The 26,076-nt window shown below is 39.0% G+C and overlaps 1 protein-coding gene across 4 annotated transcripts in view; it reads left to right on the top strand.

Annotated features, from left to right (window-relative positions):
• Positions 1-19,495, top strand: part of tpp2 (tripeptidyl peptidase 2) — a 110,417-nt gene extending 90,922 nt beyond the window's left edge. For 2 of the 4 annotated variants that reach the window (XM_048533526.2, XM_048533525.2), the window contains 6 exons: positions 3,820-3,965; positions 6,113-6,209; positions 12,286-12,416; positions 13,378-13,585; positions 16,450-16,569; positions 17,674-19,495. In XM_048533526.2, the coding sequence (XP_048389483.1) occupies positions 3,820-3,965; positions 6,113-6,209; positions 12,286-12,416; positions 13,378-13,585; positions 16,450-16,569; positions 17,674-17,763 (792 nt within the window). In that variant the 3' untranslated portion in view covers positions 17,764-19,495. Of the gene's footprint in view, positions 1-3,819; positions 3,966-6,112; positions 6,210-7,254; positions 7,489-12,285; positions 12,417-13,377; positions 13,586-16,449; positions 16,570-17,673 lie in introns of those variants that run through there. The other 2 variants (XM_048533527.2, XM_048533528.2) reach the window with 2 other exon arrangements.
• The last annotated feature ends 6,581 nt before the right edge of the window (positions 19,496-26,076 follow it).

Below are 26,076 nucleotides of genomic sequence, written 5' to 3'. Positions count from 1 at the left end.
GTTTTAGTAATCTCCTACATTTGTGGATGGAAAGTTATTCTTTTTTGGTTTAAGTCTGTTAATCTGAGAATAACGTCACTATTGATATTAGATATTAATCTGCAGATTTGTCCTAACAGCTTTCAAAAATGTAGTGGCTATTTGTGTTTTATTTTGCATTATTTCCTGATGACATGCATGTCATTTTGGGCTTAACGAAATTATAATAAAGCTCAAATATAAAGTGTAAATGATAAGATAATATATTATGACAAATAGTGACTAAAACTATTTGCCTAATTGTCTTTAGAACTTCTAATTAATCAAACAAAATTTGGGAGGTAAATTTTATAACTCAACGAAAGTATTTTCTGAATTGCCATTGGTCTTCATTACCTCTTTCAGTTTGCCTCCTCATTATCTGTCTTTCAATTAACATTTTCAACGGGCGACTTAAATATTATCAATATAAAACCTAAAGACTGACTTCAATAAAATCCATCAGGAATTATGTAGGATTGCTTGGTAACAGGATTACAGCTGTGAAACTTAGAACAGTAACCACCTGGACAATAGTAACTAAACAAGAAACTAAGTTGATCATTCAAAAACCTATTTCAATAGTGAAACTTAATTGTTGTAAAAAAATATATATTTTAATGAACCTGTTCAGGTATGTTATCACACACCTACATCACACATGAGCCTTGAAGCCAGACCTACTGATGTTGACGTAGGACCACTAGCGCTATGTTACAGGACCCTTGGTTGACTTGTTTGTGTACATTATAAGGGCAGGTAGTGCTGAAAGTGTTATCTTATGTGATCCATTAGCAGAGATACGCCAAGACACCACTTAATTGATTGAAATGCTGTCATTACATTCTCAAGAATGTTGAGAAGTGGCTTGCTGTGAGCAAAGTTATTTGGAGCAAAAGCATGAATAATTGATTCAATCAGCTTGTTTCTAAAACCACTTGACAAACTCTTTAATAGGAATGAGGTGAGACTTTAGCATCAAAGCAGTACTTGGCTGTGTGTAGCATTAAAGATCCCTTAAAAAAACTGGGGTCACTGGGAATCATGAGGCAAACAGTCTTGGTTCATTGTGGCCATACCTGGTGCAAAGGAAAATGGTTGTCGTTGTTGCAAGTTGTTCATCGCAACCCCAGGACATCCCTGCGGGAGCTCCTAACGATAGTGTCTTAGGCCAGCCATCTTCAGCTGTGTTGTCAATGACCTTTCCTCCGTCATTAAAGTAGGAATGTTTGCAGATGGTTATGTAATGTTCAGCACTATTTGCAACTCATCATTAACTGAAACATCTTGTGTTTAAAAGCTTAATGTCTGGACGGCATCCAGGCTTGTTCTGACAATTGGTAAGTGCCATCCATGCTACACAGTGCCAAACAATAACTATGTTAAGCAAGAGAGAATCTAACCATCGTCCATTGATGTACCATAGCAATATACTATAGCTACTCGCCAGTGATCACAATCTTGAGGATTATCATTGACCAGAGACTGAACTGAACATCCATACGACTGGAACAAAAACAAAGTCGCTGGAAAAGCTCAGCAGGTCTGGCAGCATCTGTGGAAGAGAAAACAGGGTTAACATTTCGGGCCTGGTGACCCTTCCTCGGAACACCCATATGACTACTGTGGCTATGAGAGCAGGTCAAAGACTAGGAATTCTGCAATGTGTAAATCACCTGCTGTCACCCATCACCTGTTGTCCAAAGTACAAAGTTGAGCTGTGATTGAAAACTCCGTAATTGCCTGGATGCATGCAGTTCCATCAAAACTTAAATAGCTTGACACTATCCAAGACAAAGCAACTGACTTGACCAGCACCCTAACCACCATATTCTACATTCACTCACTTCACCCCTGACACATAGGGGCAGCAGTGTGTACTATCTTCAAGATACAGTGCAACAAAGGGCAGTCTAAGTGGGCAGCTGCTCAGAGGTTCAGCCACCTGTTGACCAAGGATCCCCTGTCAGCAACAGGATCGCACTCCATCTAGAAGGGCAAGGGTAGCAGATACTTGAGAACACCACTACTTGCAATGTCCATGCCAAAACACAAAAGTGTGATTTGGAACTGTATCACCAAACCTTCACTGTCACTGTATCAAAATGCTCAAACTTCATCCCTAATGAAACTGTGGGTGTCCCCATACCCAAGGACTGCTGGGATTGCCAGAGATGCCCATAATCTATGAATTAATCAAAAATACACTTAGTTGTTGCCTGTAAATTTATTGGACAGGATGGTTTCAACCTACAATTGAAATACAGGAATTTGAATGTGAAAATCAGAAGCATTTAGTTGTCAACATTGTTTAATACTCCCAGATGGTACCATTGTAATAGCTGCCATTTTCCCCTTTCCTGATAGGTCTTCATAAAATGAATTACTGCCTTCCTTCTTCAAGACTCACCACATTGAATCTCATTTATTGCAAGGACTTAACAGCCTATCCCTTTACCCCTACATATAGATAAGGTCTTGCCTGTTGAATGTTGATGCAGGACATTGTAAAACATCCCATTATCAGCCAACACACTTCTCCAATGAGGCGATTTCCCAACCTCTACACAATAAACATCTGCTCAGTGTGAAGGAAAGCCCAATCCCAAATAAAGTCAAAAACAGGAGCAGGCCAGTCAGCCTCTTCTGGTCTTGAAAGAGTTCATTTCTAATCTGCGACCAGATTCCAAGCATATACGGTTAGTGCCATTGGTTTGCAGAAGTTTGTCAATCTTGGGTTTCAAATTAAGAATGAACCCAGCATTACTTGCCATTTGCTGAAGATAATTCCAAATTTCTGTCAAAAACTGAAAGAACTGTCAATACTAGAAATCAGCAACAAAAACAGAAATTGCTGAAAAATCTCAGTAGGTCTGGCAGCATCTGTGAAGAGAAAGCAGAGTCAACATTTTGGGTCCAGTGACCCTTTAGGAGTTCCTTGAGCCTTGAAGTTCAGAAGAGTAGTGGAAGCAATAATTGGAGTCCTAATCACAAAAACATAATCAAGTACAATAATATGCAGTTCTGTAGGGCCTTTAACAGAGAAAATACACTATCAGGGCTTTGCTGTTGCCAAGCAAAGGATACTGCTAATGGAAAGGTGACCAAAAATTTAATCAATGGGCTAAGTTTTAAGCATGGGTTCATGAAGGAAAGGCTAGTACAAATATTTAAGCAGGGAATTCTAGAGAGTATTTAATGTTAATGAATAAACAAGCTTAGTGATGAAGGGAAATTCACAAAAGGCCAGAGTCTTAGAAATAGAGAACTTAGGAAATCTTGCAGAGCTGAACAATATTGGGAAGCACCAAGTGTCAGAGTCATTGAGGCACATGGATAGGCATTTCAAATTTGAGGGCATCATTTGGCAAAGGGATTCTCTAAAGTCTAAAGAGCAATAAAGCAAATAGCAAAACAGTTGCTGCTTTCTTTTGATATTTGACCCCTAGTTTTTAGCTCTTAGTGTTTTTCTTCACAGTTCCTTATTAAATATTGTTAAACATCTTAATTCCTCAATAAATTAATTAGTTTCACCTGAAAATTGTCTATCTCATGCCTGTGAAGGTTATTGTCACTTTGCAAACTGCGGCCAAATGCACAGTAGCATCACATTTAAGTCATTGCAAGTTCTGAGATTGGGTCAAGTAAAAAATGTATTTTTTAAATTATGTTTCAGCTTTGTAAATATTCTTAAGTTATTAAAAAAAGTGAATGTTGAGAATGTGTATACCTTATTGTTAAAATTAATAGAGTCGTAATGTTTGGATTTTTAGCTTTTTTTCTCTGTCTGTTGCATAACAGGACATGGTGTCTGTGCAATATCATCTTATACCATCTCCAAATAAACAAAAGAATGGAACCAAAGAAAAGGAAGCTGATAAAGAGAAAGATGCAAAAGATGAATTTGCTGATGCTCTAAGAGACCTGAAGATACATTGGATGGCCAAGTAAGTGTTTGTTCTTTACAGAGATGAGTGACTGTAATGTGATGGAATTTTACGTGATGTTTGGAAGTATGTTTGAGGTAGCTCGGTGTGAAATCAGTGTGTTTAATTTTAAACAGAGGAAAGCATGAAGCGCAAGTTAGCTAAGATAAAGATATAATGGTACATCAGAATAGTTTATTAAGTTATTACATGATTTACAGCAACTGTACATTCTTTAAAGATACAAAAGCCCAAAAAGGTCACCTGGCTGTGACTAACAAGGGAAGTTGAGGATTATTTAAGGTTAAAAGTGGCCCATAAAGTTACTTGAAATTGAAATAAGTCTGAATTTTGGGACGAGTGTAGAGTGTACCAAAGGAGGACTAAGAAACAGATAAAGAAGGGGATTATGCATGTAGACCAGCAAAGAACATATAAACAAACTGTAAAAGTTTACACAAGTGCGTATAAAGGGAACATTTTGCTCAAACCTTAGTATAAGCCCATTGCAGATGAGTCAGGATAATTTACAATGGAGAACAGAGAAGTGTCTGAGAAGTTAAATGTTTGCTTTGTATCTGTCTTCATTGAGGAAAGTGCAATAAGTCTCCCTGAATCAGAGATCTGTGGACTGGGGGAAATAAGGAATTGAAGAAAATCAGTATCAGTAAGAAGGTTGTTTGGAGAAATTAATGGGACTAAGGTTAAATCCTAGGACCCTGATATTATACATCCCAGAGTGTGGGTGTTGCTGGCTGGGCCCAGTATTTATTGCCTATCCCTAGTTGCTGTTGAGAGAGTGATGATGAGCTGCCACCTTGTACCTCTGCAGTCCATGTGCTGTAGGTGGACCCAGTGTGTCCAATGATTCTTCAATGACTCCAGAAGATTGGAGGTTAACATTATTTATTATCTGACTACTTAAGAAGGGAGGGACAGAAAACTGGCAAGTACAGACTTGTGCCCTTTTCACTTGTAGGGAAAATGCTAAAATATTGTAAAGGATGCTATATATTGATGTTTGAAAAATAACAATCTGATTGACCATCATCAGCATGGATTGATGAATGGGAAGTCATGTTTGATTAGTCTGCTGGAATTTTTTGAGGATGTTGCTACCAAATCTGAGAAAGGAGACTTGGCGAATCCCTGGACGTTCAGAAGGCTTTTGATAAAGCCCTTTAAAGAAAATTGGTTAGCAAAATTGAAGCACTTGGCGTAGGAGTTAATATATTTCCATGGATCAAGGACTGGTTAATGGGGGAGAAAGAAGGTCATTCCCACACTGGCAGACTGTACCTATGGGCTACTGCAACAATTAACACTTGGGCCCCATCTGTTCACAGTATAGATGAATGATTTGAATATGAGGACTAAAAGTAATATTCTGAGTTTGCTAATAACACAAAGCTAGAAATGTGTGATGTGAGGAATGTACAGGGAAACTAAAGGGACAGATTTGGTGAGTGAGCAAGAACATTGTTGGAAAAAATGTAGAAACGTCTGAGATTATCCACTTTAATAGGAAGAACATACGTGCAATGTTTCTCTAAATGGTAAAATATTAGAAAGTACAGATTTGCATGTGAACCTGGGTGTTCTCATCAATAAGTCACTGAAGGTTAACATGTAGGTAGAGAAACTATTATTGAATTGAATTACCTCTACTGTCACATGTACTCAAATGAGTACAGTGAAAAGTTTATTAGTGGCCACTTACAACACCATCTGAGGTACAAAGGTTCCTAGGTGCAGAATCTTCAGTTGCAATATTAGTTGCACTGTAACAATGTCATCAACACAGCACCATCTTAGGTACGCAATACCTAGGTACTATCCTTAGTAACAGAACAGAGAAATGAAGAAAAAATAAGTTACATTACACAGTAATTGTACACAGTATAACCATAGGTGAAAAAAAAAGAAACAAGGTAGAAAGTTAGGAACAAGTTAGAAACTCAAACATCAGGCAGGCAAATGGAATGTTAGCCTTTAATACAAAAGGATTTGAGGGCAGAAATAACAAAGTCATGCTTGAATTGTATAGAAGCTTAGTTAGATTCCAGCTAGAGCACTGTGTGTAGTTTGGTCTCCTTGCCTTAGGAAAGATATTATTTCCATAGAGGGAGCACAATGATGGTTCACTAGATATGTTCGTTTTTCTGTAGATTGGACATGAATGCGCTCTATGAAGAATTAAAAGAGTCTTATCCCACACATCTTCCTTTGCACGTTGCACGACTGCATCATTTGGACAATGAAAAGGTTAAAATACATTTGCAAGTTGTTTTATCAATGCACAGAAACATGTAATATTTAAGAAAATTTAGCTTGCCTCAGTGCCAGTGTGTAAAGTGACCTTGTGCTGCTTTAAACTGTGTAACAACTGCCTAGTATTCTCTGAAGCTACCCAGAGATTAATCCTTAACTCCTCTTTTTGTAATGACATTATCTAAAGGCCCAGGGTCAAATTTCAGATGTCTTCCATATACTGGTGTCATCTGGTTCTACCTCTTAATCATACCTCTTAACCTATAACCAAGTCTGTGCTCTTAGACTACCTGACATTCATCAATGTACCAAACATTTCTCTAGCTAACTATTTAGAAGAGTGCTTTTTCAGTCCCAGCTCCCTGGCCACATCTTTAGAATAAGTGAAACCTAGGCATTGTCTTTGACCCAGAAATGAACTGTATACCCACATGTTATTAATTATCAAAAATAGTTGTTTCCACATAACCTGCAGCATTAGCTCACCACCACCACCGCTGACATTCTTGTTATATCCCAATCTTTTGAAGGACACATTGCACTGTGCAGCACCCATTATTTGGGGGCTACAGGCCTGTTGATGCTCCAAACTTCAGTCAAGTGTATTATGAATGTTTTATACTTGTGCTACACTTAGTTAAAATGTGAATATTTGAGACAAAGTGATCTGGCTGATGCTGAATGACTTTCTGGTTCATTTAAAAGCTTATGCTGGAGCAAGTTGATTTCAGACATCGGTTGCCGGACAGAGTTTTCTTTGAAAATCTAGCATGTGGGAAACTGAAGAGAGGTCGCATACATGTCCTGTTACAGATAAAGCAATGTGCTCCCAGCAAGCAACCATGTCCACAGATGGTCTTTCAAGGCAATCCTCTCGCTTTAACTTTGCGAAAGGCATGTCACCATCATTTCCCAAAACAAAAGTCATTGAAATCTGCCAACTGCTACAGCCACAAAAGCAGCCTCAGAGTAGAGCATATTGCGGTCTGATTAAAGTCATTGACTTGATTTGACTCTGCTTCATTTCCATGCATTGCAGGTTTCATGTGTATGGAGCCAGTGACCCACACCATATATTCACATCATGTCAATTCAGCCAGTTTTATGACACAAAAGGGAATGCACAGACGTGAGGTGCAACTGATCACCACCAGCAGCTCACCATGCAGCGAATTGCCTCGTATCCTGATATTGGTCATGATCCCTTCATTTTGTATGCAACCTGTATTTTACTGAGTCAAAGGCTAGCTCATAAGATCATATGACTGAGAAGCAGAAGTAAGCCATTCAGCCATTGAGTCTGCTCTGGCATTCAGCAAGATCATGGCTGATTTGATATTCCTCAATTGTCCTGACTTTACCCCATAACTCTTGATTTCCTTACTAATTAAAAATCTGTCTGTGTCAACTGGGAACATACCCAACCTCTTTGGCCATCTTTAATAAGGAGTTCTGCAGATTCTCTACATGAGAGAAGAAATTCCTCCCATCTTTGTCTTAGGTATGTGCTCCTAGGCTCTCCCACAAGGAGAAACAAATTTTCCACCTCTACCCTGCCATGCCCTCAAGGAATCCTGTTTGTTTCGATAAAATTAATTCTCATTCTTCTAAACTTTGATACATTAAGGCCCAACCTTCTCAACCTCTCGTCATAAGACAAACTCTCCATACCTGGAATCAGCCTAGTGAACCTTCTCTCAACTGCCTCCAAAATGTCAGTATGTCTTTTCTTAGATAAGTGACCCAAAACTCTTCACAGTATTCCAGCTGTGGTGTGATTAGAGACTGTTATAATTCTAGCAAGAATTTTGTACTTTTTGGCTTCCCCAGTTAAATAATATTCAGTTCCATTTTCCTTGCTGACAAACCTTTGTTCCAGATTACATTCGATCTGCAGAAGTTTTTGCCCATTCACTCAAACTCTCAATATCTCTCTGTAGACTCTTTGTATCATCCTCATCGCTTGCCCTCCCACCTAATTTATTGTCATCCACAAACCTGGCGATTCACTTCCCTCATCCAAATCACGAATATATATTACAACTAATTGCTGCTCCACTACTGATCCCTTTGATACTCTACTAGTTACAGATTGCCATCTGAAATTGCCATCCCCCATTCCCACCTCTTTCATCTTTTAGTTAGCCAGCCCTCTATGCCCAAAACACTATGGACCCTTATCTTATCCATTCTGTATCTGATTGAACGTCTTATGGAAATCCAAATATATTACATTTACTGCTTCTCCTTTACCTACCCTCAAAAATTTCTGTCAGATAATTGTCCTCTCCATGAAGCTGTGTGGATTCTGCTTGATCGTGTTATGTATTTATAAATGTTCTCCTATTGCATCCTTCGTAATGGGCTTGTAACAGTTTTCCAGTACCATTCATTAAGATAACTAGCCTATAATTACTTATTTTTGTTTCCCTCCTCTTCTGCATCCGGATCCAGCTCCTTTCAAAAATCTAAGGATTTTTGGAAGATCACTACCAATGCATCCACTCTCTCTACAGCTACTTTACTTAAAATCCACTATTCAACTCATTAGTTCCAGGGACCTATCAGCCTTTAGTCCCATTACTTTACCACGTTCTTTGCTTTCCAGTGATAATTATTGTACTTATTTTCAACACCCCCACCCCACCCTGACCTATAAACTCTAGGAGCAGAATGGATCGTTTGCTCCATCAAGAATGTTCCCCTTCTGTCCCATGATTATTTAGCACTTTTAGAATGTATTCGTGTCTTCTGCTGTGAAGATATGCAAAATATTAATTGAACTCCTGCACCATTTCCTGGTTCACCATTATTATTTCCTTAGCCTTTAAGGGTCCTACATTCACTTTGGAGCCTCACTTATATATTTAAAGAAGCTCTTGCTGTTTGTTTTCATGTTGTTTGCTAGTTTACCCTCAAAGTTTATTTTGGATTATCACTTATGACGCAGTTCATGATTCTAGGCCAAACCCACATTCATATATATAGCAGGCCAACGATGAGAGACATTCAACCAAGTGAAACAGAATGAGAATACATGATCCTTTTGCCATGTTTCAACTGCCTGGACTGTTCTTGAACAAATCTGCAATATTCACCTGAGAATGGGCATCAACATTTGTCACACCATGCTGCATTTACTGCACGTTATCAGGAAAATGTCCTGGTATTTCCTTTCAAATGAGAATAAGATGAGGGATTTCAAAAGCACGCAGAAGGATGGTACAATGCAAAATGTTTCATTTGCCCAGACTGGACATGATTTTAAAAAAAAATCAGGGGTGATATCAGAACCCCCAACCATGCTTGTCCATTCACTGACAGTCCCAGGTCTCCCTCTGTCCTCTAGCATTGACCATCATATTATTTTCTTTATGACAAAATGTTCCAATCAATTTTATAAATTCAGTCCTGACACGATGCTGAAAAATAAACCCATGTCCCCTTCGTGTCTGTCATTACCTTTGGCTCTACTAGAGTGAGGTGTTGTGTTTCCCTCCTAGCCGTGAATGGGTGTTAATCTCCAAGTGAGGAGAATGCAGATGGACATGAAGGATAACCTGGAGCATCTCTAATCCTGCAAGATCATTAATTAGACCGCATACCTTGTTATTGGGTGTTAGCAGTCTGACTAGCTGGCAGATATTAGAACACAGACTGCTGGCATCCTTACAGGATGGCAGGTTCATGTTCCTCAGAGCCACTGCCACTTTTACCAAACGGTGCTTTAAGATTGACACACTTCTGAGATGCCCTGGAAACCCCTTTGAATAGTGATGTGCAGGATTATGAAACTAGCAATCTGACAGTTTAAAACAGTATTCAGACCTTTGAAGCAAATAGTTTGTTGTGTTATGGAACTGTGCTGTCAGCTGTAAGATATTGTATCTTGAGTTCCACAGCTGTGCTGTTGAAGTGTTCACCTGTTCAATGCTGGCAAGGCTAGGCTCCAGTCTCGGGGCAGATCCCTGCACTAAGTTGGTGTTGACTCTTCCATGCTCCTTGACGTTGAACCCTGGCTTTCTAATGCACCAAATATTTGGTTATGTATACCCGTCAACTTTCTTCTGTAGCCTGGTCCTCAAAGCCATCATTGCAACCCCTGTGCAGAGGAATTAAGGTGTGACCTTGCTATCTGAAGCACTAGTTACCTTCACTTTCCTTTCCCACTGCCCCAGGAGTTTCCTGCACTCCTGTTCCCAGTGTCTCATTATGTTCAGACCCTTCCTATATCTAACCTCTAGAATGTGCATAGTGGCTGCAGCTGTAAGATAGAATGAGTGTGCCTGTTTATGGTCAATGTCATTTTTCACTTCCTGTGCTGACTGGAAAGGCTGCACGGTTTGGTTGGCTGAAATGCAATACAAGGGTTAGCTCGTGGTGAGGAGAGATGAGAAAGTAAGACTGCCGACTTTCATCACCTGCAGCAAGTATGCCTGAGATTGTGTATTGTGGGAGAAATGGTATGAGTGAAGGTGGATTCAGAATGCGCATTTATCCTTCAGCTCTGCCAATGACCATGGCTTTAGTGATACCCCCTCTCAAAATGGCCAGCTCTGTTTCTACCCAAGTTTCAGGTAATCTTAGTGCACCCTGTTCTTCACTGTGGCTTGCTGTAAGGCACCATCCTCTTCTGTAGGAACGAGTCATGCCTGTCAGAGTGTAAATGAAAATATGTTTGCGTGATGTGGCTGTCATGGTTAAGTAGCTGTCACCAAGCGTTGCTGTTGTAGATATGAGTTTGCAATAATGTTGTGTGTGAAAGTAAAGTCAGTGAGTTAAAGGATCAATCACTGATGAACAGAGATTATGGTGAAGGGGGCTGTAGAGATTGACTAGTAGATTGAGGTAGGGAAACAACCAGTAGGATTTGCCATTTGAAATTGAATTCACTCATTTTAACAACTCGAGCCAGATCATTGTACTTAGTGCTTCTTCCATCCATTGTCCTGCAGCAAGCTTCTGGTATTGTCATCTGCCGCCATGATTCGCACTGCTGTTTTAGCATGGTTTAGCATCAGTCTGGTGGGTGTCTTAATTCCTTCCAGCAGATGCAAAGCTAACCCCCTCTTTGTCACCTCTTGTGAAAGATTTTTTTGAATGCAGTGGAATACATTTAGCCAATCCTGAACATGTTACAGTCACGTTGACTTGTCAAAACTGTCCCACACTTTATGCACTCCCTAGTACATCACCCCTTTCTGAAGAGCAAGCTGCGTTTAAGTTGCCCTCGTCACTACTGATAGCTGGACCTCTATTGATGCAATCATGGAGAGCATTTTCTGCAGACGCCTAATCAAATTTAAGGAATTTTAAACAGCAGCCACACAGCTTTATCTAGTTGACAGTGCAGTGAATGAATTCGAGTTAATTAGGTATCACACACTTCAAGCCCATTTTTGGGGCTAGCCAATTTCTTCCCGCTTTGTCTGATATTCACCTTGATAACTTTTCATCCTTCATATCCTGCCTCACACCAAGTCCTGGTCACTAATTTCCTCAGCTATGCTGATGAATATTGTTTCCCCATCTTCTGACATGTAGAATTGAAACACATACACTTGTATCATGCTTCAGAGATAGTGGGAACTGCAGATGCTGGAGAGTCAGAGATAACAAGGTATAGAGCTGGATGAAGGGTCTAGGCCTGAAACGTCAGCCTTCCTGCTCCCCTGATACTGCTTGGCCTGCTGTGTTCATCCAGTTCTACACCTTGTTATCTCACTTGTGTCATGATGTCCTGTTCCCTGTGCTCTCATGCATCCTGCTGCTGCTATTAATTTGAGAGCCTTCAATTGACTTGACTTCGCTCCACTTCCTGGTAATCTTCTGACGCCTTTTCCACCTTATACAGACTTTTTCAGCCATCTTTTCAACTCAATGTTCAACCATCTCTATTTCCTCTAGTTTTGCTCAGTTTGTATTCCTTTTAACTGATCCTATCCTCCTTTTCCCCCGTTCCTCCATCATAATGAAACTTGGGGTGTTCTCTACATTTATAGTATTACATAATGACTTTGTTCTCTGTTAATACAACCAACACAAGGATTCTGACCTCTCTCTCATTCAGGACCGAATCAAAAGAATAGATGAAATTGTGGAAGCAGCAGATGACGTCATATCTCGCATTGATCAAACTGCCTTAGCCATTCATCTAGCCATGAAGACAGATTCCAGACCTGAAGCTGCTGCTCTCAAGAGGTGCATTAGCTGAGATTTAGTTTTGGATTTTCATTGCTGACTTGCAAGAAAGATTTCTGGAAACTAATAATTGAGTGTCTGATTAATCCGAGTGTTTTGCATCTGTTCATTGTAGTACTGCACACGATCTTAAGAAATTATGCACTTCATTAGAGTTTCTTGTAATTGTATTTACTGCCCTGGGCTTCTGGATGTGAAACTCATCCATAACTTCGAACCTTAACTCCTTTTCCAGTTTTTTTTTCAAATCCAATGGTAAAATCAAAGATAAATAAAAGAAACAATTGAATGAGAATATCTACACAGTTTGAAGTATTGCTTTGCCCAGTCCATCACGAAAACCAGCCTCTATCTACACTTCCTGCTGCCTCGGGAAAGCAACCAACATAATCAAAGACCCCTCCCACCCCAGGTATACCCTCTCCACCCTCTCCTGTCAGGCAGAAGACAAAAATTTATATACAAGTACGAATAGATTCAAAAACATCATCCTCCCCGCTTTTATTACATTTCTAAATGGACTTCTCAAATTTAATGTTGATCTTGCCTTTTGTGCACCTTCTCTGCAGCCGTAACACTCTATTCCTCGCTCTATTACCTTAATGCACTTTGTCTGGTATGATCTACCTGTACTGCACACAAAATAAAACTTATCATTGTACCTATCTATATGTGACAACGACAAAAAAATCAAATCAAAATCTGTTTAAGTATCTTTTCGTGGAAATAACGAATCAAAGAAATACCCATGTTTTCTGAAACCAGCCATCAAATATTTTACTAAGTATTGTGCAGACATGAAACGGGTGTTTTTTTTAATAAAGCACGCAAATATTTTGTTCAGCTCCAGCTAATTTTTTGAAGCAACTTAATGTTGTTTTCCAGGAAAATCAAACTGTTCAGGAACTCTCTGATGTACTGAACTTCTCTCTTATTTTCTTCATTCTTTCCCAATGCATAGTGACATGGAGAAACAGAAGTCCTCGCTGATTGATGCTTTGTGCCGAAAGGGCTGTGCACTGGCAGATAGACTTCTGCAGCTCCGTTCACAGGATGGTGCTGCCTCAAAAGAAATAGACAGTTCAGAAGATGATTCCAAAAGCAGCTTCAAAAGCTTGACGGAAACCTTCTCGGAAATAATTAAGTGGGCAGAACTCACTGATGCTAAGGTAAAGCTTTTTGTCTTCATTTTGTTATTTTTGAAGATGAAACCCCATATTGCTAGCTGTGGATTAAATGTTCAATATTGCGTAGTGGTTACCCAAAGTGATCTTTAACTGAGAGCAGCATGTTAAGATTTTGGGAGTACCTGGGTTTTGAACACATCGTGTCTCCTATTGCTCCCACTCCTTTATGCTTCTCAGTGCACAAAATAGTTTTTTCCACATATAAAGATTGTTATTGCTGTTTGAAATATCCTGTTTCCTTCATCAAAAACAATCTCTCATTGTGCTAATACAAAAGCAAAGCACTGCTGGAACTCTGAAAGAAACAGAAAATGCTGGAAATACTCAGCAGTTCTGGCAATATCTGTGGAAAGAGGAACTGTTTAGGTTTGACTTCTAAGACCATCCATCAGTCTCAGCAGAGAGCTTTTACCTGAAATGGGCAAATTTAAGCAGAGCTGTGATCTCTTCTAAAAATGGCAACTAGGATTCACATCAAGAAGTCCTTGTCCCCACTTTTAATCGATCAAATCTTCACTGGTAAGGTACAAGCAATAGGGCATGAATCACACCAGGGAAATCCAAACCCTCACTCGGTCTTTTGAACCCCACACTGAATTCATGCAGACCCTGTTTTTGCTGGAGCATTATGGGAATCATGAATTTTTGAAGGAAGTATTCAAATGATAAAGGGTAGATACAGTATTTCAAGCCTTCAAGCTGTGAAGTTATTTAAATCTCCAGCCCAAAAAGTGCCAGCCTGTTTTGGTGAGAATTGAAAGAAATCTGTTCCAACATGTGCAATAACTGTTGACCCAAGGGTTGTCGTTATGTCATTATTGATGCTTGGCTGCTTTCCATGTCTTGCAACAATTTCACACAGGATCAGAAGTGGTTGTAAGTTCACAGTTTGATTAATAGCTCAAAGAACTTATTAAATGGTTAGACAACAAAATGTGAGGCTGGATGAACACAGCAGGCCAAGCAGCATCCCAGGAGCACAAAAGCTGACGTTTCGGGCCTAGACCCTTCATCGAAACGTCAGCTTTTGTGCTCCTGGGATGCTGCTTGGCCTGCTGTGTTCATCCAGCCTCACATTTTGTTGTCTTGGAATTCTCCAGCATCTGCAGTTCCCATTATCTCTGATACTTATTAAATGGTTAACTGTCTTTACTGGGTTATCAATATGAGTTTCTTAATTTGGTTAAGGATTAAGTATTGGAGGGTCTTTTAAAGTTTTGAATGGACTTTCATGAATGGCAGTTTAGATTTATTATAACAAAGGTCAAATAGATATGTGGATCTTTATTTCAAATCAGCATCACTCCTCAGATTTTCCATGATGGATGCTGAGTGAGTTAGCAAGAAAGTTGTTATACACTGTATTGGTATTCCATTGACATGGGCAGTACAGTGGCCCGTGGAAGTGGATAAATTTGCGGCGTGGGTCAGCATAAAGGATATAAAGGCAAAGGAAGTGGCTGGGACATGGTTTGGCACTAAATTAACATGGCGGGTCTGACTGCCCTTGGGATACACACCGTGAGTTTGCATGGAAAGTGCAAGGACCCACGTGTAGCATTAGTTCGCTTTCAGCTGATGAGGAACTGAGAATTGTCATAAATAGGATATGGAGAGCGGGGAGTGTGGTATGAGTGGCAGGGACTACAGGGAATAATATTAAACAAAACAACTGGAACCCATTCCCAGAGAACTGATGCAGAGAACTTTCAAAGAACCTGCCTGGGCATGGTGTGGTCCTGTTTACCATCAGTCTGTGTACTGGAGAGATGAATACTGTTCCATAACATCTGGAAATTTCCCAGTTCAAACTACTTGCCTTGACGTTGAAAATCTAGCCAATTAACTCTGCTTGTCTCTGGACAGGTGCTGTGCATTGTGAGCCAGCTTTATTTTCTCTTTGTCATTCTGATGCTGTTTGGTAGTGATAAACCCTGTGGTAAATAAACCTCAGTTGTAATTATGACTGTTGTCCATTCACATGAGAGAGAGAGTTTGGAACTGGAGTAGGCCATTCAGCCCATCAATCCTGCCCCACCATCATGACTGATCGAACACTGCAGTGCCTTTTACCCACACTATCCCCATAATAGTTTATTACGCCAACATAATCAAAGAATTATTAACCTCTCCCACAAATATCCTCAATGACTGAGCTTCCACAGCACTCTGGGACTTCCAAAGAGTCTTAACCATTTAAGTTTAAAATAAAACCTGTTTATTGCTCTGAGTACTTTGTAGGTTTCACCAAGATCATCTTTCATTAAGTTGCTGAGATTTTCTCCAATGCCAATTTATTTAAATAAAAGAAACAAAACTGTTTGTGGTGTTTTAGGTTTGGCCTATAGTTTTAATAAGGGTTCCCTATTTTCATATTCCTTTCCCGTTTGAGAGAAAGGCCTGACCATTCCATTTGCCTTCCACAGCACCTGCTGAATGTGTGTGCTAGCTTGTGATTTATGCATGGGGACTTGAAAATCCTTCTGCAGTCTGTCTCCATTTAAATAATTTCAACTCTTCTATTCCTCCTGCAAAAGTACATATCTATCATCTTCCCACATTATTTCCCATTTGCCAGGTTTTGACCACTCACCTTACCTGTCCATATGCCTGTGTAGACTCAGTGTCATCCCACCTATTTTTGGGTTATCAGCAAACATATCTATAGGTCATTCACTTCCTTCATCTAAGTCATTAATACTAATAGCGCAAAGATAAAATGAAAGTCTTTGTACCAAAAGCTGGTTAAAATTGGAAAATTGTGGCAGCTTGAAATGTTTCTTGTTTAATTCTCTTTCTTGTATTGAAATACATCTGTGTGCTTTAATTCCTGTGGGTCTTGATAGGTTTTAACTTTTGCATACAAACATGCACTCGTGAATAAAATGTATGGCCGGGCCCTCAAGTTTGCAATGAAACTGCTGGAGGACAAACCAACTAAGGAAAACTGGAAAAATTGCATTCAGGTAAAACTTATTGCATTAATTTGTTGTAGTAGATGGCAAAACCTCTTGCAGCATGCACACACACAAAAGAGCAAGGATCAGTAGTAGTGAGGAGAGATTTATGTTTGTGTAAATATTTAAACTGGTGGAAATTCTTCCTTCCAGGTAGAGCATTTTGGTGGCAGTGATCACAATTGAGTTAAATTCAATATAGTTATAGAAAAGTCCAAAGTTTCCGAGCTGTAGTGTGATTTAGCTGCTGTGGGTTGGAATGTTGTGCTTGAAGGTAAATCAGTGTCAGCATGTTGGGAGGTATTTGAAGGAAAAAATATTGAGTGGTTCCACAAAGAGAAAGGATGGAGTCCAGCCTTTAGCTCATTCGCCTGATTGTCCCAGTGCATGGTGATTGCCAATTTCGCAGCTGACAACTTTGAAGTGACATGAACACTCATTTAAAACATTGTTGGACAGCATGACTGTGGTAATCAAGTCGTAACAGCTGCTTTAGGATGTGACTGTTAAATTCAACTAAACTGGTCCACTTAATTTTTCCACTTCAATTGGGACATTATCCAACTATTTCCAAAACACTGAATGTTTTCAAGAAGGAGTTAGATAAAGTTCTCAGGGCTGTAATGTTCAAAGCATATGGGGAGAAAGCAGGAATAAGGGATTGAGTTGGATGAGCAGTCGTGATCATATTGAATGACCCACTCTTGTCCTAATAGTTTCTGTGTTTCCACATGACCTGACCAGCCATCCTGAAAAGGATCTTTGGAGGTTGCCAGTGGAAAACTAAGTGAAACTATTTTCAAATATTTTAATGTGGAGGCAGAGGGTCACTGAAATGGACAAGTGCGGATGTCAAAATCTGTCCTTCTAACTGCACAACAAAATTGCTAACATCAATTTAACAGCTAGTGTTTTATTCGTAATTAATTTTAAATGTTGTATTGGTAGTAAAACCACTAAAGAGATCTATGGTTGTTCCATAAAATCCAAGTGAAATTAGTTGGTCACTATACCATGAAACCTCTTCCTATATCATGTAAAATATGTATGTTACTGGTTTGTTGCTGTATATTCAGATGTTTGCCATAATACGCATGTGTTTGTTTCACTTAGATAATGAAGTCTCTTGGATGGAGCCATTGTGCATCATTTACAGAGAGTTGGCTTCCAGTAATGTATCCACCTGACTACACTCCTTTTTAGGATAAATGTCACAGGCATCTAATTGATTGAAGAAATTAAATTTAATAATTTTGATACTTTTGTCTTTTTTTCTAAGTATTTTGGACTTTTATACAGTATGTTTTCATTCATTACTGGATCCAGTGATTGTATGACGTTTCTGTTACTGCTGTTTGTCATGATATGATACTTGATTTAAAAATAAATTGTGCATTGTTCAATTTTCTCTCAAGGGTTGGGCAAACAAGGTGCTTAGGCCTCCTAGGTATGATACTAGGTGTACCTTAGGTTTAATTGTTACAGTTTTAAAATAGATATTTATTTATTAAATGGACTGGTATTCATGTATTTACATCTAAAACTTCTGCATATTCATCAGTTATAACTTTTTTTTGCCCTTCACTGGGCCCAATTTGTTTGTGATGTTTGTCATTTTAACCCAAGACTTAAGGAAAATAAGTGTACTTCTAATAAAAAATGATTCCTGGGCATTTTCTTTACCCACAATGAAATACCCAGAACAAAACTGCATAATATTGGCAACTGTACTTCATACATCGATTTTAATAGGCTTGTGGCACTCAAATTAAACTTCTGACACTAAGGAAAAGGCAAGTTATCAATGCATTATCATACTTGTTTAGTGAAAGAAATGCACTTGATATTTTGATTGTCTTGGATAATTTTCCTATGCCTTACATTTTCATATGAAAAGAATGCGTATATTTAAAGACTTTTAGTGCTTTTCTACTTTGCCTACCCCCAATTTGCCCAAGTATAGTATCGAAGACGAAATAAATTGACGTTCAGTGCTTTAAAATTGTCATTACCTTGAACAATATGATTCCAGTCTGTGCAAAAATTAAGACAGTACAGAGACATTTAACAAATTTTGCTAAGCAATTCTAGTTTCCCATTGGGTTAATCAGAAAATTTAAACTTCGATAAATTGAAAATTATAACTCTCATTTTGATTAAATCTGAGAGTACAGGCAAAGTCATAACTGATATAGGAATAGTCTAATGTAATACATTTATTAAACAAGTCATATGTAAGGTCTTTTAAAGGAATGAAGCTTCGCCAAACAAGAAGAATTGTGTTCATAATGCAGGTTGCATAGATGCAATGCCATGGTATTGCTCCATTTTAAATTAAGGTCCAATATTCTTGTCTTGAATCTGAATACCCAGGGTGCGTGTAGAGATTACGTTGGGTAGGTTAGGAGGCTTGTGAAGATGGGTACTGGTACCCATACATCTGTGGTTGGGAAGATTTCTGTGGAAGGGGAAACATGTTCAAAAGCTTCTTGCAATCGGTTGAACTGTTTTATCATTTTGAGATGTATGGTATAACATTTATTGTTCAAAGACCATGAAAACATGATTACCCAACTTCAATTTAATGTATAAACATGTGTATTGTTGTCCTTTTTAAGTAAAAGAAATCCAATATTAAAATGCCAAACCATGATACATAAAACACAGACTTGTACGACTAAGTTTCTATTTTAAGTATCATTAACAATCTTTTCCATAATGTTTCCAAACTTTTATTTTCAATTTTGAAAGTCACCTTAGTATGTTAAAAAGTACTGGAAGTTAATATTATTCAATTTATAATCCAAAAAAACTGTTCAATCAGTTCATGGAAACATGTTAAAATGCAATATTTTATTTTAATATTGTATATCAGAGTCAAAGTTTCTTTTTGTTGCCTAAGGAAACTTGGACATATTGCGCTTTGCAACAGAACTACACTTGTTGTGTAATTACTTAAATAAATAGAAACTTTATCTGACAGAAATGCAAGGCCTACACATTTTGTCACTAAATATTTCTAAACTGTACATTATGGTTGCAGTCCGTAAAACCAAATTCACGAGTGACAGCAGCCCCTTCAACTTCGTACGGTGATAAATTGTTTCACTGCTTGGTAAGAGGCCTTTTACACTTAGACAATGACATTCTAAAAGGTTTTGCATTACAAGCCTGGGTGGTTTGTTGAGAAACACGCGCACACACACGGTCTCACACACTCGTACTCTCTCACACGCACAGTCTCTCGCACGTGTGCACACACACACGCACACACAGTCTCACATTCTCGCACACACACGCGCACACAGTCTCTCACTCTCTCACACACACATACACACAGTCTCTCAGAGACACACGCAGTCTCTCTCTCACTCACACACATTCTCACAGACGCACACACATACATACACAGTCTCTCTCTCTCACACACACACACACTCACACTCACTCTCACACGCACACACTCACGCACACACACTCTCATACACACACCTTAATAAACAGAAGTCAGATTATGAACATGTGCAGAAAATAGTATTTTTGTATGTCATAGTTAAAATATTATATGATGTACATAAGTTTCTGTGCAAGTTTTAAGTTCAGACTGTCCAAATGGAAAAGGAAATGTCTTTGGACTTATATTTGGACAGTTATTTATATCTATGTGTTATGTGTGAAATCAAGAAATATGATCTCTGGAGGTAGGTTAGAATGTATTTAAGCGACTTAAGTTACACCCGAAGTTACAAGAACAAGCCATAACCGTTAAAATACAGGATTGGTTTCATTCTGTATCTGTTTGTTTTTAGGCTTCTGATTTTTGATTCCTGAGCAGGTTTCCTGCCAGGTATAGCTGGTTAAAAAGCAAATTCTTTAACACCTGGCATTCACACCTAGTTATTAACCCGTCTGTGATGCACAAGATATATTAAAATAGTTAATATCCTGATTACAGGACTTTTTAATTTCCCAAATGTTGTTACACTGTTTTTTGGTGTAATTTTATACAAAGAGTATGGAATATTTGAAAAGTAATTAATTTCCATTTGATGCTGTCTGCTGTTAGAGTGGATCATAAATGCAACAGACCAAAGAAATAGTTTTAGTTCTGATTATTATTTCTGCAACTTCCCAGTTGGATATACTAGATTCTTGAATTCTGATTTGCTGCACACTTTACTTATGTTTATTAACTTTGAGAGTAATTATGTCACAGCAGGCCATTTGGCCCACTAAGATCATGCTGCACTCTGTAGGGCAGGGCACACATCCTCATTCTGTACTTTATCCTTATAATGTCACAAGCTGATTTCCTCAGGAACCCATCCAATTTCCTTTTATAATCATAGATCACCTCCACTGCTCCCAGCCTGGGAGACAGCATGGTCGTTATCACTCACTGCATTAGAAAGATGTTCTTCACCTTCCCACTGTATCTCTTGCCTAAAATCTTACATCTGTGGCCTTGAGCCCTCTGTCAACTAATGGGAGCAGTTTTTCTTTGTTTGCTTTATCTAAACCTCTCAACTTTGTCTTATTAAATCACTTCAACCCCCTTTGTGTTAAGGAGAACGGTCCCTGTTTCTCAACTTTGTTGCTGAAATAATGGGAAGAGGTGATGGCCTAGTGGTATTATTGCTGGACTGTTAATCCAGAGACCAGATAATGTTCTGGGGACTGGGGTTCGAATCCTGCCAAGGCAGATGGTGGAACTTGATTTCAATAAATGTCTGGAATTAAGAATCTAATGATGACCATGAATCCATTGTCGATTGTTGGAAAAACCTGTCTAGTTCACTGATGTTCTTTAGGGAAGGAAACTGCCATCGTTGCCTGGTCTGGTCTACATGTGACATGTTGACTCTTAACTGCCCTCTGGGCAATTAGGGACAGGCAATAAATGCTGCCCAGCCAGTGACGCCCTCATCCTGTGAATAAATGAAGAAAATAAACTCCAGTCCTGGAAGCATTCTGGTAAATTTACTCTCCACCTCTTATAGACTCTTAACTCCCACCAAATGTGCAGTAACTGGAACTGGATGCAATATTTTACTTTTATAAACATTCAATGTGACTTTTCTACTGAATAGGAGGCAGTAGAGACAATGTTTCCCAAGATTCCATACGCTTAATATTCACTAATCTCTCAGTATGTCCTGACACCACAGTGATCTATGTATGTAAACTCTCAAGTCCCACTGCCCCGTACACTCTTTGCAATTGTCTGCATTCTTTACCCTATTCCCATCTGCCAAAATGGATCAGCTCACAAGCCTCTTGTATTCCCTCTGCCACTTGTCTACCCATTCTACTGGCCTACCTGTTTGCTCCAGTCAGTATTATCCTCGCTGTCGGCCATAGCCTCACATCTTCTCAGTTCCAATGTCCATGTTATTTTTGTCGATCAAGAAATGTGTGCTGCTGACCTTTCAGGACTCTTATAACACCATCAAGTCTAAAAATGTACCTACTACAAAGTGCTGTTTTTGTCCTGGAGGCAATTGTTTTGTACAAACTCATACAGACTCTTGTGCCATGAGCCTCAATTTTATCAAAAAACTTTTATGTGATATTTTGTCAAATGCTTTCTTCAAATTGATGTGGATAACTTTCACCAGATTCCTCTCATCAGCCTTTGTCACTTCATCAAAAAAATCAATTAAATTTAAGAAACATTTATATTAGTCAGACACAATTTGTCTTTTATGAATCCATGCTGGCTTTCCTTAACTACTTTAAACATTACCAAGTGCCTTTTCTTTCTTTGATTATTTTTAAAGCCTTACCAACCACCAATATTAAACTGATTGAGTGGCCTGAATTTACTGGAATATCCTAGCATGCTTTTTTAAACAAGTGTGTCACATATGCCATTTTCCACTTCTGTGGTGAGTCTAAGCAAGTTTGAAATTTTATGGAAAACTCGATATCTCTGCATCCCCACTTTCTTTAGTAGCCTGGAGTGCAATCCGTAGAAAGCAGGGGACTTATTCATAGCCAGCCTTTCCAGGACATGCGGCTGATCATTTTTCACCCATCTATTATAGGGACATTTAGTCAGTGTCCTCTTCCTTAAATGCCATGATGACTGCAAATCGTAGAGCAAATAGTGTTTTTTCTCTTGTTTCACACCTACGTGTTTTAGTTGCTTTAAGTTCTCATAGTGAAATATCACTGATGCAATGTTATCCCAACATAAATCGTCATGGACTCAGGCACATGACAATATTTAAACAAATAAACATTAAATGACTAACAAGAACAAGAATACAAAATAAATTTGGTACAGCATTTTTGGAACGAAAACACCAAACACCAACATGAACAGATTGAGCTAGATAGCCTGTTTTCATTTTAATGCTTGTATGCATTTTTACGTATTCCTTTGCTTCTAAGTAACTGCTGTAAAATCTTCTATTAATTCTGGTCTGTGATCACGATTATCTCTGGTAGGGGAAAAAAGAGTAACTGTACTGTTCCACTCTGATTAACTAACTAAGTCTTAAGACCTAGATTCATAAATGATTAACCGTCATTGATCTAAGGTGCTGTACAGGATTTCTTGCCTCCATAGAACTGCACCCTACAGTAACAAAAGGAAACTGAGAAATCATACTTCTAGACTTCTGTTTTGCCACTATATGTTACTGTTGTCTTGTTGCTACCATGATGATGCATCTTTATTAAATAAATGATCATAAGCCTAAATATTTTGGCTAATTTAGAATTTCTATCACTGATGAAGATGACTGTAATATTAGAAATGTTTACATCAGTTAATTATAACAAGTTGACGATGGTGGCTCAGAGTTGAAAATTTGTTTTTATATTTTTGTACTGTTGTATAACTCATTGATATTGCAAATATAAATTTACCATCCACATTTAAAACCAGTCAGGTTATTTCACAGAAGATTCTGTGCTAATGCCAGTTTACAGTTCAAGCTGATGTATGATAGGTCTGACCAACCTTAGGCTGCTAGGTCAAGTCCAGTCATCTTCATGTTTATTACTGGTGACTAAATGTGTGTGAAGTCTAGACATTTTCACACAAGCAATGTGCACTTTGGCTTCATCTGAAACATGGAATACTATGTTGTACAAATGCTTTGAGCATAAAGATAGCAGGTATATTCCTAATTGGAAGAAACTAAATGTTGATCAATAAAAATAAATGTAATTGAGAATGCACTGTTCAATGTTACATAATTTGTGTAGAGTTAGTTGTTATAAGTAGCAAGTCATTAAGCAATATTAAATTGTCGATATGTTTGATAATTGACAGCAATTAACCAATATCTGAATTTAAAACACCCTTAACTGGAGCCAGAAGATGAAGTTGAGGACAATGTAAGGAATGAGCAATGAGCTTCAGATTGCTGAAGCAAATTAGTGCTCATATGTATGTACAAATTGTTAATGCAGACTATTCATGCAGTGGCAGGGCAGCACTGTCTGTACCTATTCTCATTTCTCCCTTGATACTGTCAGCAATGTCTGGAGTATGCATGTGCACAGAACAGCATGGAAAGGCAGAAGCTGCATTAAGGGATTCTGCCTTCTCCAGAGAGATGCACTGCTGCGTGCACCCTCCCCCACCTTCAATTGATGGAAATCAACTGAACTAGCAGAACTTCAGCTCATACCCTTAACCTTGCTTTAGACCCACTTAAAAAAAAATTATGCTTGTTTAAGGTCTCATAAACCTTATACTTACTGCCAGTGTAACTGTTTAGCTCCTTCACTGTTGCTGGGTCAAAATCCTGGAACTCCCTCCCTAAGGGTATTATGGGTCAACCCACAGCAGGAGGACTGCAGCGGTTCAAGAAGGCAGCTCGCCACCACCTTCTCAAGGGCAACCAGGGATGGACAAGAAATGCTAGCCAGCCATCGACGCCCACATCCCACAAATAAATAGAAGAAAAATAAAAGGCTCATTGTATGTTTGTGGAATAAGCAAATTTCTACTTTTTTTAAAATGGAGAATTTATCTCTCTTTAGCTTCTATCTTAATCCAATCTGAAAATCTCTATTCAATGTGAAGAATTTTAAGTGTTCTTCATGTACTGCTTTTCTGTACCTGGATATGTCAGTGTGTTTGACTGCTCACTTGCCTGTGGTTATTACAGTTGCTGCACATTCCTTGGCTTAGTGCCATGTCCAAACTGCTACTGATAAAACAGAAAGCAGCATCATGGATGTCATGAGACCCATTGTGGGCAACTTCTGCCACAATCAGTGGGAAGACACTGTTGCTTTGCATCTGATCACATGATCCAGTCCAAAGTCTCGTATCTGTGTAGATCAGATTAATGTTCAGGGTGTATACCTTATAAATTTACAGTGATCTTCTTCCAAGTTTGAGAAAGCAAAATTTTAATATCTTTTCCCTTCTGTAGAACTGCAGACTGTTCAATGAAACTCCTTACGTGAGTGAATCATAATAATCATCCTGACAGTCTTATCAAAATAGAGCTTTTGTAACTCATCAATTTTGGAATCTAGTTAATCAGTGGCTACAACAGATCATTGGGTCTATGTTCTAGTCCCCTCTGATAGGTAGCTATCAGGCAGGGGACAGACAAAATGGACCTTAAAACGAATCTCTTCTCCCATCTGGGCAACTGTAGTTTTCCTAATAGGTTTCAAGGTCAAGGAGACCCAGCCAAAGTGAGTGAGAAATGTTAAATATATAGATTGGACACAGATGATCGAAGACCCCAGTTAGACACCTCTGACTCCAAAGGAAAATGTTTGGCCCCCCAGACCTGGGTTCTCAGCTGCCTGCCAGAGCTGAACATTGCCTGATACCATCAGTCCAATTGCACCCTATCGCACCTGTGATACTACCCCAGATAGTTCCATTAAGTATCCAGGGATCTACCAAAAGGTATTAACCTGTATCCATTGCTTCTAACTGAAGCAGTTCCCCATGTTGTGAATGCAGCATTCAGTCAACATTGACCATTTTGGTGAATAATTGAACCAGGGAGATACAAGATGATGTGTTGGAGGTTGCCATACTCTTGCTGAATGGTGGAGCAGGATTTCTTTTTCCTGTTTCTTACGTCATCAGCTGCTAACCCTCATCACCTGGTAAACACTCATTGGTTGGTCACTGTTCAAATGTAGATGGTTCAGATTAGATTCCCTACAGTGTGGAAACAGGCCCTTTGGCCCAACAAGTCAACACCGCCCCTTGGTGCATCTCACCCAGACCCATCCCCATATAACCCACACACCCCTGAACACTACGGGCAATTTAGCTTGGTCGATCAACCTGGCCTGCACATTTTTGGACTGTGGGAGGAAACCGGAGCATCCAGGGGAAACCCATGCAGACACGGGGAAAATGTGCAAACTCCGCACAGACAGTTGCCCGAGGCTGGAATCGAACCCGGGTCCCTGGCACTGTGAGGCAACCGTGCTAACCACTGAGCCACCATGCCACATGGTTCATTGCATGTGGCCCACACAACTAGATAGTTGTGGGAGTAGAATTTATTTTTGTCACAG

The sequence above is a fragment of the Stegostoma tigrinum genome, chromosome 6 (genome assembly GCF_030684315.1).
Source record: "Stegostoma tigrinum isolate sSteTig4 chromosome 6, sSteTig4.hap1, whole genome shotgun sequence".
Classification (NCBI taxonomy): domain Eukaryota; kingdom Metazoa; phylum Chordata; class Chondrichthyes; order Orectolobiformes; family Stegostomatidae; genus Stegostoma; species Stegostoma tigrinum.
The sequence above is the reverse complement of the archived record's forward strand: the minus strand, read 5'-3'. Positions and strand labels throughout refer to the sequence as shown.